The sequence below is a fragment of the Pundamilia nyererei genome, unplaced genomic scaffold (assembly GCF_000239375.1).
Source record: "Pundamilia nyererei isolate P.nyererei 1_Seehausen unplaced genomic scaffold, PunNye1.0 scaffold00018, whole genome shotgun sequence".
Lineage (NCBI taxonomy): Eukaryota > Metazoa > Chordata > Actinopteri > Cichliformes > Cichlidae > Pundamilia > Pundamilia nyererei.
The window spans coordinates 2,523,269-2,541,327 of record NW_005187419.1 but is presented as its reverse complement, the minus strand read 5'-3'; the positions used below and the strand labels follow the sequence as shown (position 1 = coordinate 2,541,327).

Here is an 18,059-nt window from a genome sequence, read left to right as displayed (position 1 = left end):
ATTTATATTTGCTCCTCTGTGAGCTTTGGTTAAAGGAGCAGTCAGAGAGCAAGAAATAGTGCGCACTGAGCAAGGTCATTATATTTATTATTTTTCATATTAATGTTATTTATTTATTATGGATGTAGGGGTTGTACCGGCTGAATTTTAGTCTGCCCCACTGTTGTCGGGCTATTGTGTGGATGGATAGAAAGCTGTGCTTATAGGGGGAGGAGGAGGTGAGGGCGAATCGAGCTGATAAGAGAAGTGGCTTATGGCTGGCTGGCTGCTGCTCGTAACCCATATATTTTGTTTTTATCGGTAACAAGAGGTTTTGTGGTTCGTGGTACAGGTCAAAATACATCAAACCACCGGAGCTACCGAGAGGACGGTAGCATGATAATCGTGGAGAGGGCCCGTATCTGCATTTTACTGCGCCTACACCGAATCCATTGAGTCGGTTACCAGCGTCCGACATGGGGAAGGAGGTAAATGGTGTTTCGCGGAGCCGGTTTGAGGTGAGTTAATTATTTCCATTAACTGACAGTCACTGAGACACATTAAAAATAGCCGATATAACCGCTACGATCCGGGCCTGCGTGTTGACTGTTGCTATAATTATTATAAAACTGCGCTTATGGGGAGGCTATTGATGCAGCTTCCGCAGTCAGTATTTGGGATTAGGTCAAACACTGTTGTGTTGTTCAAGCAACATATAGGCTGTCGAGGCCTGGCGTGGAGAGGACGCACGTCAGTGTTTTCCACTAAAGCCGACGTGCTGCTCGCAGCCACTTTCAAGGCATTTTGAGTGCTCTTTAAACGTTGTCCTCGTTTCCCTTTGCGCCGTCAAAACAAAGACAATGAGGCTACAGAGAGCACGCCGAGGAAAGCTTCGACACACGTCAACATAATGAGCAGAAGTGGAGGATTTAGTGGTTTCACTTTGAAAAGAAGCTGCTTAAAATTATCCTCATATGCAGGATTGTTATGTTCCCCCCTTCTCTCTTTTGAGACCTCGTTATGTATGCTATATCTATAGCCGCTGCGGCGGTGGTGGCCTCAGTCTGCTACCTGCACCCGGTGTTAGCACAAAATATCTGAAAATAGTGCCGAGCTATTACAGTGTAACACACATCATAACCTACACTCGTCTCAAAAGGCCCATATGTACGCTGTCTACCTACAGTGTCGTTGTTGGGGTTTTTTTCCCCCAATGCAAGGCTATTACCATAAACTTTGTGTCGCAGCCGCGCAAGCGTAGCTCAATATTTTGGTGCGAACTTATATATAAACAAATGTATCCGGCCACTGACATTGGCCTGTATAGCCCGAGCATTTGATGTTGTTTAATCCCCAGTTAGCGTGGGATTTGTGTGTGTGGTTTTATTTATTTTTAACGGTGAACAGCTGACGACTCAGAGGACTCAGGCCGTTACCTTCTGGCCCGACAGCTGCGGCGGAGCTGCTGTTTAAAGGTATCTGGATTTAGGAGAGGGGAGAAACGGAAATGGCGATGTTTTGCCTTCAAGATAAAAGTTTCTATTTTTCAAACATTCTGTAGTTAAGGTTTTGTGTTTTGTTGTTGTTTTGTGTAGTTCACAAATTTATGTACTTGTTTTTTTTTTTAATTGAAGACATTTGATCTATTATAGCACCAATTCACAGCAACAGTTGCCTCAGGACACTTTTATATTGTAAGGTAAAGATCTTCAAATTTTTTAAGAAACCCCAACGATAATATGACCACCAATGAGGGAGCACTTGGCAACAGTGGGAAGGAAACACTGAATTTTAACGGGAAATAAACCTCTGGCAGAACCATGCTAGTGGAGGGACAGCCATTCACTGTGACCAGTTGTGGGAGCAGAGAGAGATGGCAGAAAAGGCAAACTATGGGAGATAAGCTGAATTTAATAATTGCCAACATGCAGTTGTGGTGTATGGACACATGGAGGGTGAAAAGAAATGAGTGAAGAGGAAATGGTCAGTGCATCATGGGAAGCCACCCAGCAGCCTAAGCCTGTTGCAGGAGCTGATAGCTGAAGGCTCTGCTTCCTATTCTACTTTTAAAAACTCCAGGAAACACAAGTAAGCCTTCTGTCTAAGAACAAAATGCTACATAAGCATAATGTATATATACATATACATACATCTGATTTTTAGGAAGTTAAAAAAAAAAAAAATCTGGGTATCGACATATCAGCCAGCAGTATGAAAATGGATGTTTTCATTGCTTATTAACTTTTAAGCAGTCTATTCAAAACACTAGATAATAACTTAAAGTGAAGATGCCGCTGGACTTTGCACCAGCAAATGATTAGCCGTGATCTGATCCGTTGGGGGCATCAGCTACTACTGTTCCATCAGATCCCATTGAACATACAAGTTGTACTTGGGTGTTTCAAGGAACCAATGCCAATCCTGACAATATTAGATGCTGAGTGACAAACTGAGTCCAAAGTTACATGTTTGCCATCCAGAAGACTGCAGTTTGTGTCCTGTTTGTTCTTACCCACTATGTGAAGGGGTCCACTAAAACAAGCTAAGATAAGATGTGATGTAAATATTAAGTCAGGATTTGGGGAAATTCTTCAGTTACAACAGTTAAAAAACTAAAGTCAATGTAACAGAAATAGGAATATGTATCTAAAATAAACCTGGTATCTTGATAAGGTAAAGACTAATCTGAAATATAAATGCATATGTTAAAGAAAAATAAGTATAGTTTTAAATATTTACAAAATACTTATAAATATAACAAGTAAAATATTTTCAGATCAACAACCATTTATATGTGGCAAGCATGATGTGTCATATTTGTTCCTATAACCTCATGCCATTGCCAAAGGACACTTAATGTATCTCTGTGAGACTCTAGCTGTTGACATATCTGCAGTCTTTGACCCCTTGGGAATGGGGAAGGGCTGGGATTCTGCAAAAAGGATCGAAACTGTTCTAAACAATGAAGCTGCTCAGCTGGACAAACTATGTGAAGCTTTGTAAATTACAGCTGTTGTTTTTTGTTTTTGACTTTTTTAAGTGGTTTGTGGTGGTGCAACATTTAGCACTGTCATCTCAAAGTGAGAAGGCCCTGGGTTCTGTGTGGAATTTGCTCGTTTGCCCCCGTGGCTCACAGATACTGCAGGTCAGAGAAATGGAAGTTGGGTTAATTGGTCATTCTAAATTGGCGATAGGAGTGTGGTCACACCGTGGCAGGGATTGACAGCGTCTGCCACTGTCAGTTGATGATATTGGCCAAGTAATCTATCAGTTGGGCTTAACTTATGATATGAGCTAAACAAAGCCTTTGTTGTTCACTAACCTAGGATTATAATTCCAAGCAAATTTAACAAATGGTATGCTCAGTAGCTTTTAGGTTTTGGTGGTTAGTTATAAGAAGCTTGAAACCAAATATGCTGGCTGGTAAGTCATCAAAAATGCAGTCTGCCAGTGAGTGTTTTATTTTGAAAGGCAGGGAAGGAAGTTGTGTTAAATACACAGCTCTGCTGCAAGCACTGAGCTGATGCACTTTTATTCTGTTAACAAAAGACCACCCAACAGACTGGAAAAATAGATACTTAAACGGCCACTCATTGTATTCACTAATTAGAAAGAGTATGTAAACAACTATTTTGGAGGTTTAAACTGGTTTAAATTTCTGACCTTAAACAGGTTCCTTGACTTCACCATATTTAGTTGTGCCTAATTCAATCAGTGCATGTATGCAATAATAACCTAAAACTCAAATATAAGCCCCTCCTATCGATCAAACGACCAGGATTTAATTATTTATTAAATATTTACACATTTCCTAAAAATAAAATTACCCTTTGTCTCTGCAGTGGTTTACTACAAACTACAGAACACCCAGCTTGTTTTGTTTTTTGTTTGTTTGTTTGTTTTAACCCCCTGCGTTACTGTTTATAACTGAGCAGTGGCCAAAACATAATGGTCACATTCATACTGCATCATTTTATGGTAGATTACAAAAGGGTACTGTGTATGTTGACCACGGACATCTGCTTCTTTTGAAACGGCCCTGGATTATTTGGCCAGAAAGCAACGCTCTGGAAGGCGTGCTGTCAGAGTCAATTTGCCCCAAATCCAAACAGAAAATGTCTGTCCCTTCTTACTCCCTCAAAATTTTACACGTCTGCGCTGGCAGGCAGCCCCCGCATACAGCTGTGTGAGTGTGTGTGTGTGTGTGTGTGTGTGTGTGTGTGCAGCTTGAGAAAGAGTTTGTGTTTTTATCAGAAAGACATAGAACAGCTTTGACCCCAAGATGCCTTATTTGTGTGTGCGCGTTTGTGTGCTTCGTAAAGATCCAGGCCTCAATTTCAACTGGCAGACGTGACAGTCTGTTTTTGTGAGTTGATGAATGGGTTTATGTGCACGTCCCTCAAAATCTGACGCTATTGTGTGGCTTCAGGATAAACACCAATAATCAAAATAGAACTCTGTTGGGACCTTTAAATCATTCCCTTTGTTAAAACGGGGTAAATAAATCTTTCTTTTTGGAATTGGTGGTATTTGTTTCTATCAAGTAGTGCAAATAAGAATTGACAAACACCTTGTTGATCTTGTCATAAATCTTTTACCTCATGTAATTAACATGTGTCTTCTGCCACTTTTTATTTACAAGCCAGATCCGCCCCTGGTATAAACATTTTGTTTTCTGAATGCTTGGAGAAAAATGGATTGAGCCAGATGTTACTTTATTCATCCTGTTGTGATTGAGTACGTGTTTCCAAGGACCATTGTCTCAACATCTTGCATTCAGTGATTTAGCACAATATCATTTCCCACAAATTATGGGAACCCTAAATTCCTCAGTAAGAAGGGTGTGTGTAGCTGGGACTCAATAAATGCAAATTTATTGTCTCTTTGTTTACTGTGACTTTTTTTTTCTCTGAATTGGAGTCAAATTTGTGCTCACACAGCATGCAGTTATTTGTGTGGAAACCCATTTAGCTGTTTGCTGAAGCTCGAATTATTTGTCTTAGAGTCACAAAAGATATATGGTACTGTAACCAATTCCAGTTTAAAGTTTCAGTACTTACTGTTTTGAACACTGGGTCTTACTCAGTAGCACGTATACTAAGACGGATATGCATGCAGGAAAGATGAGATGAAAGCATAGGCCATCACAGCCTTGTAGTTGACAGTACAAAGTCTCACCTCGCTGTGGCCTGTGTTAGTTTATCTTCTGTCACCCTTCGTGTTTTCTGGGAATTGACATTGAATCCATCTCAGCTGATGTGATTATGATCTTTTATCCTTGCTTATGTGTTGGGGCCGTCCTTGAGTGAGGAGAGGGGATGAAAGGGGCCCCAGCCACTTTGTGATAGCCTCCAGGACTGATATTATCTTCTCCACCCTTTTAGATGTTCACAAATAGTGACGAGGCAGTCATCAATAAGAAGTTGCCTAAAGAGCTGTTGCTAAGGTGAGTGATGTTTTGATGCACTTTAACTTACTTGCAGTTTTTTTTTTATTTTTATTGTTTGTTTTTTGAGGAAAGCAAAATTTGCATGTTGAAATTTCCACAGTCACATTCATGACTTTACTACGGCACAAAATCATACTCAAAGGCAGCACCTCCATCCTCTGTGTGTTACCCTAACACACGCAAATATTGTGTGTCTCACAATCATATCGTTTATGTTCACTTGCCCTTTTTAAACAAAGATTCCAAACACTAGGATGCCAATTTCTCTTGGCTCTACACACCCACTGCTCAACCAGTGCTAAAAGCATAATTACAAACAGGTGCTCGTGGTTATAAAACTTTTAAATTGATTTGAGAGAAAAAAAAAGGGGGGGGGGGTGCTCACAAGCCTCTTAGCAAACAGCAAATGAAGGCCATAACTCAAACCTCGGCCTTGCCAGCCAAGCTGTCTGTGTTGCGGCTGCTGACTCTGTGCTGCTTGGCCTGGTGCAGTGCTGTGATTTGTGAGGCTGGCAGACTGCTGCAACTCACTGCATCCCTGCTTCAACCCCAATTCAGTTTTTTGCTGCATTGTAGGATCCTCTAATCGGTATCCAACTATATTCCTTAGAAAGAAATGCTTTCCCCGTCAGGACCTCACTTTAAGAAAACATATCTGTTCTGCAAGCAGGGAAATGTATTTTGATGACAGTAAAAGCAATATTAGCTGATTTAGTCAACACCACTCTGCTGTTAGGGGAAGCACACACAGGGTTGCGTTGAGGGCAGTAAAGAGGAAGCTTCTGGCAGCGGGGATCATGGTCTCTAAACCGTCCCTGTCTGTCTTCTAGAATCTTCTCCTTTCTGGATGTGGTGACACTCTGTCGCTGTGCCCAGGTCTCACGGGTGAGTCTGTGTTCACAAGGTGTGCGTGTGTGGTTTCAGTTATAGTATGTGTTCTGCGTGTGCATGCTAAATAACTCAGAATTTCTGTCCACTCCCCTCTGCTCCCTGCTTTTAGTCCTGGAATGTTCTGGCCTTGGATGGCAGCAACTGGCAACGAATCGACCTCTTTGACTTTCAGAGGGACATTGAAGTTGGTTCATTTCATTATATCTTATTACTAACAGATGCGATCATAAATGTTTGCAACTCCAAATATTAAAAACGAAATCATGCTTCAAATTTGACCCATCTGCCCTTCATGGTAGTCTTCTTACACAGAACTGTGCCCCTTAAAGTGCAGTTGCTATGTTTTTTTGGGCCCCGCCTGGAAGTTCCACTTTTATCACCTTCATTGGATCTTCAGCTTGCAGTTTGTTTGGATCTCCTTGGGTGTATCAATAACCATCTATGGCCCTAGGTTTGAGCCTATCCCAGTATCAACATAGTTTTAATTGTGAAGAAGATGATGAAGTCAGAGACTAATTTGATGAGCAGGATGGTTTGTGGGTGAAAACTGTTTGGGTATGGTGTAAAACTGCATTTTTAGTACCACAGTTTAGGCTATTTCAGTCATATGTCCTCCATAGAACAGCTCTGGGGAATAGTAGAACTCCACTTTGACAGTCTAACCCTGCAAGATGAATTCTCAACCCCATCAATGTGTAAAAAATAATAAATAAATAATGACCAGTATGCTCCTGGTTGTACTCCCCTTATAAGCAGCCATGGTCTGTGAGTCACAGAACAATTTCTAACCACCAGAACACATTAATGCTGTGTCAGTTTTGAGATCCACAGAGAAATCGCAGATATGCGGTTTATGCGAACGTGACCTGCGATGAACTCTAAGAGACCAATGTAAAAATGGCTGGGAGGCTTTCTAGTGCAAGAGGAGTTGATCTTGAAGAGTAAATGAGCCAAATGTAAACCATGTGTGTCATCTTTGTTTGTTTTAGGTGGAGTCTGTGAACTTTATGATCGCAGCTTATATGTCACTTTATACTCGGTACTTTAAAGGTGCTGTAGAAACAAATACAGCAGAAAGAGTATGTTTCTTTTTGTTGCAGGGTCGAGTGGTGGAGAATATTTCAAAGCGATGTGGGGGATTCCTTAGGAAGCTGAGCCTGCGGGGTTGCCTGGGTGTGGGTGACAGTGCCCTGAGGTGAGTTTAGTGAGGACCTCGCCTAATTGAAATTCTCATACTAGTTCAGACCCTGAGGGGAGATAATGAGAGAAGTGCAGAATGACTGATATCACACAAATGTTTCTTTTTCTCTTTCTCTCTCTCTCTCTTTAGGACTTTCTCACAGAACTGCAGGAACATTGAGATGCTTAATCTGAACGGTTGCACCAAGATCACAGACAGGTATAGTAACAGTCCATGCAGCAGTGCGGTTAATGTATCTAACATATCATAATACACTTTTTATCACTGTATTGTTCTTCTGCAGCACGTGTAATAGCCTCAGTAAGTTTTGTCCAAAGCTAAAGCACCTGGACCTCGCCTCGTGTACCTCCATCACCAACCTTTCACTCAAAGCGCTCAGGTATGGCCAGTTGTTATTTTGATATGCTGTTTTCCCACTAATTTTAAAGCACATATATCAAAGTGAACCTGTTATGTCTGTTCTTTTTTTGTCCCTCTCAAACATAATGTTAGAGTGGTGAATACCTTCTATTAAACATGACCATTTAGCTGAGTTCCAGAATAAATATATGAAGCCGGAAATTAGCTTAATAAGTCCCCTTCAATCCTATGTACTACTTGTTGGCTGTGATTCATTTTTTCTTTTTAAACCTACACAAGTCACAGAAGAGATACGAATAATGTGAGAAGATTTCAATTTTGTTATGCATTTAACATTTCCCCTAATTGTCATTGCACCTTTCATCCTTTGCAAGTTTCCGCTGCTCACCCTTTTCTTTGTTCTATTCTCAGTGAGGGTTGTCCTTTGCTGGAGCAGCTGAACATTTCCTGGTGTGATCAAGTCACGAAGGATGGCATCCAGGCCCTGGTGCGCTCCTGCCCTGGTCTCAAATGTCTTTTCCTCAAGGGCTGCACCCAGGTACACACGTGATTATGTTATAATAAGTTGCTGGCAATTTCATTCTGTGTAACATTTTATTGAACACATTAGAAAACTTTTTTTTTTTTCCTTTCAGTTTCAAAGTGACTTCTTAGGTGCTCTGTTTTCTATCAGTCAACACTGTAGTGAATAGGGTCCACTTTAATCTTAGACTTTTTGTCATCTTCCCTTTCACTAGTTCTTCTTATTTATTGCAAGAAAAAGTGGCAGCTGCACAGATAAAAGAAAAATTTTCCCATGCAACAAAGCATACCATCAGGGACAGACATTGGATTAAAAAAAAAACAACAAAAAACCCAATAAATAAATAAAAAGAACAGTCTGCGCTGATTTAGACTTTTTCTCTTATGAAATTCCTTATTAAGATATCAGTTTTCTTTCCCAATGCTTCCCAATCTTTTCCACAGCTAGAAGACGAGGCCCTAAAGCATATCGGAGCTCACTGTCCGGAATTGGTCACATTGAACTTGCAGACATGCTCAGTAAGTACATTTAACAAGAGTAGAAGAAACACAGAACACGGACATCCAGACCCTAAAGCCTGCTCACACAATCCAGTTAGTCCCCTCTGCATCTCTTTCTCGTCTCATATCTCGTCTTTGATTTTTGTCATCGTTTCACTATAGCTTTCTTTTTGTTTTCTTTTTCTAAGCAAGCTTTCTTTTACCTGTTCTTAACATGTATCTTATGAGTTTTCTATAACAGCACATACCAATATAATAAAAAACTAAAATGTGTTACTTTTAATAATTTTACAACAATATCGACAGTAGTAGAAAGACACCATATCAATTGTTAAAACTAATTTTTAAAAATGTATGCTCTTTATGAATTTGATTAAATATTTCTTGACGGTTGTGGTGGGTAAATGCTCAAATGGAAAAGAGGGTACCGGTAATTAAAAATAAAAACAGAACTAGGTTAAATACAAACTGTTTGTATTTAACCTAGTAAATAAAGAGCATCCCAAAGAAAGTGATGCTTTCATATTAATATGAAGTTGACACTTTGATATTATTCTGCTTTTTGTTATAGTTTGTATAACTGATTTTGGACACAGGGTTGTACACTGTTTGCTTTTGCACATCTACCAGAGAGCACAACACAGAGAAGTTTTGCCTGGCATGTTTTTACATTTCACAGTGGATGTTGATTTGATTCACTTCCCTCATACACAAACACGTACTGTGTCTTTCTGTGAGCAGCAGATCACAGATGAGGGGCTCATCACAATTTGCCGAGGTTGTCACCGCCTGCAGTCTCTGTGTGTGTCAGGTTGTGGCAACATCACAGATGCCATCTTGCATGCTCTGGGACAGAACTGCCCCCGCCTCAGGTGACGTCACACACCTACACATCAAACTTTGTTCTGAGTTTTGCGAGAAACTGCAAAATATTTAATTTGTTTTACATAAAAATCCAACTAATCTTTGTTTCAAGAGTGTTTGTCCTGGCTGCCTGATGTTCGGGAGACTGTTCGTACGCTTTCAAATTCCAAAAAGAAAGACCTGAATTCTCATTTTAAGCTTAAAGATTGCAGGATTGAGGTAATGGAATGGAAATAAAAGATATTACACTGACCCGTCTGCAGTACAGATATCTTGAGGCCTGTGACTGTAGAGCCAGTTACCTTTTTAAGTGTGAAAGAACTCAAAATTTTGGACTCTAAGTGATCCTTCAACTGTATAACTCTTCATTGTGTTCCTCCTTTTAGAATATTAGAAGTGGCTCGCTGCTCTCAGCTTACAGACGTGGGCTTCACTACATTAGCAAGGGTGAGTGTGGTGTCTGCCTCTTGGTTGCATTGCAGATAAATGGCAAGCAGAACTTTGGATCCAACAAAATCCTTTAAAATGCATAAATCCATAGTGCATAGTGATTATGCAATCTCTTTTCTTCTCTGTTATTTCTCTCTATAGAATTGTCACGAGCTTGAGAAGATGGATTTAGAAGAATGTGTGCAGGTAAATAAACAATATGGTATATAATGGTTGAACTGTTTTCTCCTTTTCTTCACTTAAGCGAATTGTGTTTCTTTCACTTTTGCATCAGATCACAGATGGAACACTCATCCAGTTATCTATCCACTGCCCCCGTTTGCAAGTCCTGGTAAGTGTGTGCTTGCCACTCAAACATATTTTGCTCCTGCAGCATTTTCAAGCATAATGTCATGGCTGTTTTCATAGACAGTTTAGTAATAGAGCATCTGTATTGGTACCACAATGTTCCTGCAGAGTCTGTCCCACTGTGAGCTGATTACTGATGATGGCATCAGACACCTCGGCAGCGGCCCCTGTGCTCACGACCGTCTGGAGGTGATAGAGCTGGACAACTGCCCCCTGATCACAGATGCCTCACTGGAGCACCTGAAGAGTTGCCATAGTCTGGATCGCATCGAGCTCTATGACTGCCAGCAGATCACTCGCGCCGGTATTAAGAGACTAAGGGTGAGTTGTGTGGGCTGCGAGTAATGAGTAAGTGCTTGTTCAGTTGCAGAATGTATGGTAAACACAAATTGTACTGCTGATGTAAATGTATTCAATTTCTTTTTGACTGAATAAATCTTACCACACTTGTGAAAAACACAATTTTCATAGGACTGTAAGCAGCCCTGTGGGGAAAAAACCCTAAATACATCCTTACTGCTTCTTCTTGAGTAAGTAGCAGCCGGGTGTTGTGAGTCAAATGCACTTGTTTAACTGATCATCAGCAAATGTGACCCCCACTATGAAAGCAGATGTTTCATAGTAGAGTTCATAGTGATGTTTCATGGTATTTCCAGGAGTGGACGTTCCAGTCAATTTTCACTAAGATGACACGATGCAAAGAAAACCCAAGCACTAGATTTCAGACACTGCAGGTCTCAGTAAGCATTTTCAATGTTCATGACAGGACAATTGGGCAGAAATAAAAAAACACTAAACAGACATGGCTTGTTTGGAAGGTTTGCCAGTAGAAAGCCTTTTCTCTCTAAAAATAGGCAGCATGGCTTAGGTTTGCAGATTTGCGTCTGAATAAATCACAAGGCATCTGGAAGAATTTCAGATAAGATCAGCGTGAGCATGTATGGTGGAAACAAAGTACTGCATATTAGCAGTATGTAACTTTTAAACATTTTGCAGCCACAGGATCTGGACACCTTGCAACCATTGAGTTGACCATGAACTCCTTTGTATACCAACATATTCTAGAGTCAAATGTGAGGCCATCTGTCCAAAAGCTAACTCTGAGCTGAAACTGGGTCATGCAGCAGGACAATGATCCCAAGCACGGCAGCATGTCTACAACAAAATGACTGAAAAAGAAAAGAATCATGGTGTTGCAAAGGCACAGCCAAAGTCCAGACGTAAACCTGACTGAAATGCTGTGGCCGTACTTTAAGCGAGCTGTGCATAAAAAAGGCAGTGTTGTAAAGAAGGGTGCGACATTCCTCCTCCAACATTCCTCCTCAGCAATGTTAGAGATGAATAAAGTCATCTTGAAAACAACTGATTCAGTTTATTGCTGCTAAAGACGGTTCAACAATTTATTGAATCATGGGATGGGTGTGTAGTTTTTTTTGTTTTTTTTTAACAGGATTTTTTTTTTTGTAAAAAACAAACAAACAAACAAAAAAACTTTGTTTTTTTTTCCACATCATTTGTTAAAATCCAAATGTCTGTCTCAGCTAGAACAGACATTTAACTACCTAGCACAAAGTTTGTGTGATTAACCTGTGTGTTGAGTTTTGTCACTGGTGTATGCTCTACCCAGGCACCAGGCTTTGTAAAAAGCATACAGAATATTTCAAGTAGTTGTAACAAGTAAAACAGACAACTCCTGTCGTGTGTAATGTATAAGGAAAAGGACAACTAAAGACAATGTCTGGACTTGATTCTCCCGACATTGTCCAGAGTTCTTGTGTGAAACCACTATGGATGTTTAGTTGTTTACCTTTGTAAACAATGCTGTGTAGCAAGAGCACAAACACTACCACAAAGGTATTGCATTCTTAGAGTTGCTTTGTCAGTCAAGCCATTTGTCCTTTTACAGAAGAATGCTGAAAATGCAAACTACTATCACTATTGATGTAGGAGGTTAGACTGGTGCTCTCTAACCTTTCCTCCTCATCAGCATGATCACGAAGTATAGATGTAATGCAGAGGGTGGAATCAGACAACACAGATTCATGCATTTTGTCCAAATGAAACTCTGTCTGAGTCATCAATCCACCCACATGAAGTGATGAATCAAAACTTAAGCTGTGAAAAACAAACTGTCTCCTTGACAGCAGTGAGTGAACACTCTGTCCAGATCAAGTCAGACTTCACTGAATCCTATGTTAGTCTTTGAATTTGAATGAAAATCAGACATAGCCTGACTGTGTCGACAGCAGTTTGACATCGTTTTTCATTACTGAAACAAAAATAAACTTGAGGTTTGCAGCAAAGCTATAGCTACTGGTGTACTAAATGTCCCAGAACAGCTTTCCACATATTTGTACGAGCGATTAATACATTTCCATCTGTTTCTCTCTCGTTTATGTTTTTTTACTACAGACTCATCTGCCTAACATCAAAGTGCATGCATACTTCGCTCCTGTCACTCCACCCCCCTCAGTCGGGGGCAGCCGTCAGAGGTTTTGCCGCTGCTGTGTCCTGCTATGATGTAAAGCGAACAGCCCCCTCTTCCCTCTCGCTGTGTCCCTCGTACATGCTCCCTGCAGCCAGTCACTTGACCCCTGACCTGCTCCCCCCCACCACTCCTGGCCCCTTGTCACAGACTACATGCTGGTGTGTCCCCCTTTTGGAGCTGCAGAGAGAGGGAGAGAGCCAAACAACACTACAGGGTCTTGGGTAACCTTCCCCAAAACGTTCTTAAATCTTACCACTGCACACAAACAGAACATATACAATAGGCTTTAATACAAGCTCAAGTGAAGAGACACATTTACACAGATTAACTTTTGGAGGACATTCGTGGGCTGTGTTCAGTGGACACACCAGTATTACAAAGAAGTTTTATGTTTTAAAAAATGTTATCACCATTAAGGGATTTAACTCGTCATCAAATGAAGTACAACAAAAAATCCTAACGAATGAGTCCGTCTTTCAAACGGAAAACCATTACAGCTTTTTACTTATCAAGCACTTTTAGCTTTTAAACATGGCTGAAAGATCCCACTCAAACTCCCAAACACAATTCCCTTAGTGTTTAAAGGTCAACTCAACAGCTACCTCTAGACAGGAACTGCACTTGAGTACGACCAGTGTTCGCTTGGTTCTACAGGCTGTTTATTTCAAAAGAGGGGCAGCGATGTAGCCACCTAACTGCCAACATCCCCACAAGAATGCAGCAGAAACTTTGATTTTTTTAATGTTATTTTATTAAGAATACTTGCAGCTATTTGCACTTACAATAAAGCAATGATGAGACACTTTACAAAACCGGCATCTCAAAATTGAAGACTACTTACAACTAACAACACACACACACATAAATAAATAAAAAATCCTCAATTAACGCATACACTGCGCTTGCAGCGAATATGCCCTCACCTCTCTCTGTCTCTCTGTTACAATCAGAAGCTTCAATATAGTGCAGAGGAAAAATAAAAAAGAAGACAAAGTTTAATATTTTTCTAAAAATGGACAATTAAGGCTTACAAGTGGGGACTTGAGAAGATGCCAAATGTTGCATGTAACACCTCTAGTTTTTTAAAATCTCAATGTAAATATGTGAGGACTGCGGGAGTCAGAGAGTTGAAGCCAGATAAACAGCAACATGATGATATGAGACGGGGCAGAAATTACCGTCGATGAGTCTTTCTGAGGAGTCTCGAGCATGCTTGTTTACGTGCAGATGTGCGTGAGAATATGTGCTGGAGCTTTTAGAGAGTAAAAAAAAAAAGACCCAGTACTCGATATGGAGTGAGACAAACTGATGCTGGCATGTGAAGGCTCATGTCAACAAAAGAAGACGTTAAAAAGATACTTTTTTTTTTTTTTTTCTCTTTTGTCAATAAAAAAGGTCTGACCGCATTAATTCATGGTGTCAGACCAGGACAATGGAAAGAAAAAGCCAACTGAAAACAATCAAAGTAAAGCTATTTTCAGTTAGTTTGATTTCATTAAGTCGAGCTTGTTTTCGAGTCCTTGATGGTTCCAATGACGAGGAACTGGTGAACCCCACGCAGTGGCGGAAGGATGTGCTTGATGTTGGAGTGGCATCTGCGACTCCTCAACTTCTATGAGGCCTTGCAGGGGACGGAGTGATAGTGTGCTGCACCCTGCCACCTGTGACCTCCTCCGTCTGTCTGGGACCAGTGATGCTGCAGGAGGTTACAACCAGATCAGACTGGTGGAGGAAGTTGACTGAATCTTGAGCGCACAGCTCTGGCCTGCTGACAGATATGATGGAATGATTTTTGTCACAAAAGAGGGCTATAATGGACTTCAGCCCCCTCCCCTGCCCTTTAAAGTATTGGCGCCTTTTCTTATGGATTATCTTGTCCTACACTTGCACCGGCTTCATTCATTATCTCCTGTTCCCTTTTCATTTTATAAATGTGTCTTTTACTGCTTTCTCCTCTACACGATTTTCCTCTGGAGCTTTCTTTGTTTTTCTGTTTTGCTGTGGTTTGGATTCTGCCTGTTTGTGTTTGAAGTCACAAGTTCAGTGTCTCCAAGTTGAGTTTGAGCCCTCTTCCAGTCCTTAGTTTTGATCTGATGGAGTTTGTTTTTATCCAGAGTTTATTGTTAATGTCCAGAGTGTAGTCTTTGTCCAGGAGAAGTGTTCGCACCAGTGCAATTGTTTGAAATGTTAAATGTGAGTCAGATTTATTTTTTTTTTTTTTTTAATCTAGGGCTAACTGTCACAATGACGTGTATGTATGACGTGCGGTCTGCTTATTGAATGTTTCCATCAAGGAGAAGGACGGAAAGATTTTCTTTTCCCCCCCCCGTTAAGTGTGCTTTTCTCTTCTTCATTTTTATGCCTTGCCGTTCCAAATGGGATCCGTCCCATAATGCACCTATCCAAATGCTTCAATACAACAAAAACAGGAAAACTCACTGCAAAATTTTGATTACCTGCAAATGTCCCTGTGCTTTGGTTTTGATGTGCTCAGCAACAGGCATCTATCACGCAAAACGCAGAGTGATGATTCTGTTCGGTGTGTCTGCGTGCGATTTGACAGCTATGACAAGCAGGATAATACAAGCCGAGATGAATCCAGTGTAATCCAGTCTGATCTGTTTTGTTTGAATGGGGTTTATGGGGGATTAGAGAAGAACCAAGAGTCAAAATGGTGGAGTAATGTAATGCACTCTGTCACTGTGCTCTGGTTTTAAGACTGTTAACTCAAGGAAAAAGAAAGTCAGGGAATCTAGTCTGTGAGCTGGGATGTCAAATCTGCTTGTCCTCGTCGTGCACCAGTTAAGTCATAAACGCATGCCGACAACACGGACTACAACTAATAGTACTCAACTTGCTCCTGAAGGTTTTTATATATGTACAAAAGAAATGACTTGTCACCTGTTTTTATTTTTTTGTTTTTTTTCCTTCTTTTTTCATGGTACAGAAATACACTACAGGCTCTACACAGCAAAACACCAGATTTATTTTCCCTTACAGTAACAAAACACCTTTGTGTGTGCGTGTGTCAGATCTTCCACCAGTTTACACAGAAGTCGAGCTGTTACGCTCTGGGTCCGTTTGTTTGATCCTAAACACTGGAGTAAGGTTGTGGATAAGGACAGAGGCAGAGGGCAACAGGTGAACTTACAAGTGTGTGTTCAGGGTAGATTGGCACCTGAGATATTTAAACAAAAAAAAGTTTTGACAATGACTGTAGTTAAATTACTGTAAATCTCTTTTTTCTTTTTTTTCTTTTTTTACAATTAACCGATTATAAATGAATATGTACGTATGAATAAATATATACCTATATTATTAAGAGTTGTTTGCACCTTGTTCTCACTTTGTGGTTAATGGTGGTTTATCATCGCAGCAGTAGATGGCAGCAATGAGCCACTCTCCTCTCTGCTGCTATGATTTCAGCTCTCAGCTTATTTCAGGATCCAGTTCTGAATCAATTATTCAATAAGTAATTGACTTGCTTCAGTTAGGAAAAAAACTGTTTAAACTAGAAGCCCCAGACTGGAATATATAATTATTATTAATATAATTTTTTTAAATTCTTTTTTTTTTTTCTTTAGCTACGTGTCAAATAGAAGTAAATGTGGCTGTCGTAAAGGAAAAATACAGGTGGTATTGATTTCAATCATAATGGAAAACGTGAGCCAAAATGCACAAAAACCCTGAAACTGAAATAAAATGAATCCTCCTCTGATTTTTAAATATCTACCAATACCCCTGCACTCCTAACATGACGTGCCCTAAAGTCTCTTCCAAACATGGAAAAGCCTTACAGCAAAAAGCAAACATTTGAAATATGAACAATACTTTTTCGTGTTTAGCATAGCATTAATACATGTCTAAATTTATTTCTTGATTTCCTGTAATGTTAGTGTGACTAGAGATGAATCCAAAGACATAAGTTCTTCCTGTATGCCTTAATTAATTTGTCAGGTATTCATATATACATGTAACTCCTCAGGCTGTCTACATGGCTACAATAACATTTCTACAATATATTAAAAAAACAGTTATCTGAAGACTCAGGTCAGGCTACCAGAGCCTCAAAGTCAGTGACAGACTTTAAAAAGGTCTGATTGTATCCTTTATTCGAGATCGAGCTTATTATAAAAGTATTTTAATCACAAATGCAGACAAGCAGTTGGGTATAGTGAAAAACATTGTCACATTGGTGACTGTGGGTTCAAATGTGAGCTCACAACATACTGCATGCAAAGTCATGCAGCTATGTTTGTTTGCACTTACATTCAGATGTCTGAGGTGGAGGAGCAGATGAACAATCTGTATCAATTTAATGCGATGGAAAGAGCTGCAGCCCTGGTTCTGTAGCTGCACCATGACGACCGCTGTCAGGACTGGGATCTGTCCTCCGCCGCATGGGACTCATTTTGTTCCTCTCATCCTCCCATTGTTTCCTCATGTGTCTAAATCAGTAAGAGATCAAATGTGTTTTCACTCCGTTTTAATGTTCATTTTTAGCTGGGGCGTGTTCTGGCACCTGGGGTATCACATGGAGGATGAAAGGTGAGTAGCTTTGAGGGGAAAATTGAAATGAGTGTGTGTGTTTCCCTCATTCAGCTCTCTCAGCTGTTCTGAGTTCAAACATTGTTGGATCAGATCACAGCTCATAGCACAACACTGCACCGAGATATTTAACTTAAGTTTATTTTTAACAGCAGACACTGCTATACACTAGAAAACTGAATGCTTTTTTGTTTTGGGTTTCTCTTTTTTTAAAACTTCCAGCAGTCACTCTGTTGTGTGCTGTTCTCTGGCTCTGAGTGAAGCAATAATGAATGTGATAACAGAGGCTTCCTCTCGTAGCCTTTCTTCTTCCTCCATTCTCTAGCACACCCCCGCCCAAAGACTTTCTGACAGGAAACTTTGATGTCAGCCTTTGGAGAAAAAACGCTTTGCAGACAGAAGAAGAAGGAAAAAAAACTTGAATCAAATTTAGAAGTCCTTCTCCATGCCACTCTGTT

General features: G+C 40.3%; 1 protein-coding gene across 3 annotated transcripts; it reads left to right on the top strand.

Annotated features, from left to right (window-relative positions):
• On the top strand, positions 1-15,655 carry fbxl20 (F-box and leucine-rich repeat protein 20). Of its 3 annotated transcripts, none has more exons than XM_005726109.1 (16): positions 1-74; positions 332-497; positions 5,364-5,425; positions 6,259-6,313; positions 6,429-6,503; positions 7,420-7,514; positions 7,650-7,718; positions 7,804-7,899; positions 8,292-8,418; positions 8,847-8,921; positions 9,645-9,775; positions 10,154-10,214; positions 10,359-10,403; positions 10,492-10,548; positions 10,674-10,886; positions 12,978-15,655. In XM_005726109.1, exons 2-16 carry the CDS (start codon positions 456-458, stop codon positions 13,083-13,085), a joined length of 1,311 nt encoding a protein of 436 aa, XP_005726166.1. In that variant the 5' UTR covers positions 1-74; positions 332-455; the 3' UTR covers positions 13,086-15,655. The 3 variants fall into 3 exon arrangements, with proteins under 3 accessions (XP_005726166.1, XP_005726167.1, XP_013764520.1); XM_005726110.2 differs by lacking the exon at positions 1-74 and adding an exon at positions 136-218; XM_013909066.1 differs by lacking the exon at positions 1-74 and having other exon boundaries at positions 136-497.
• The last annotated feature ends 2,404 nt before the right edge of the window (positions 15,656-18,059 follow it).

Coding starts and splice junctions, on each gene's coding strand:
- fbxl20 (XM_005726109.1), top strand. CDS start 456: ATGGGGAAGGAGGTAAATGGTGTTTCGCGGAGCCGGTTTGAG. Junction 6,504..7,419: donor ACTTTCAGAGGGACATTGAA/GTTGGTTCATTT, acceptor TTTTTGTTGCAG/GGTCGAGTGGTGGAGAATAT. Junction 10,404..10,491: donor ATTTAGAAGAATGTGTGCAG/GTAAATAAACAA, acceptor CTTTTGCATCAG/ATCACAGATGGAACACTCAT.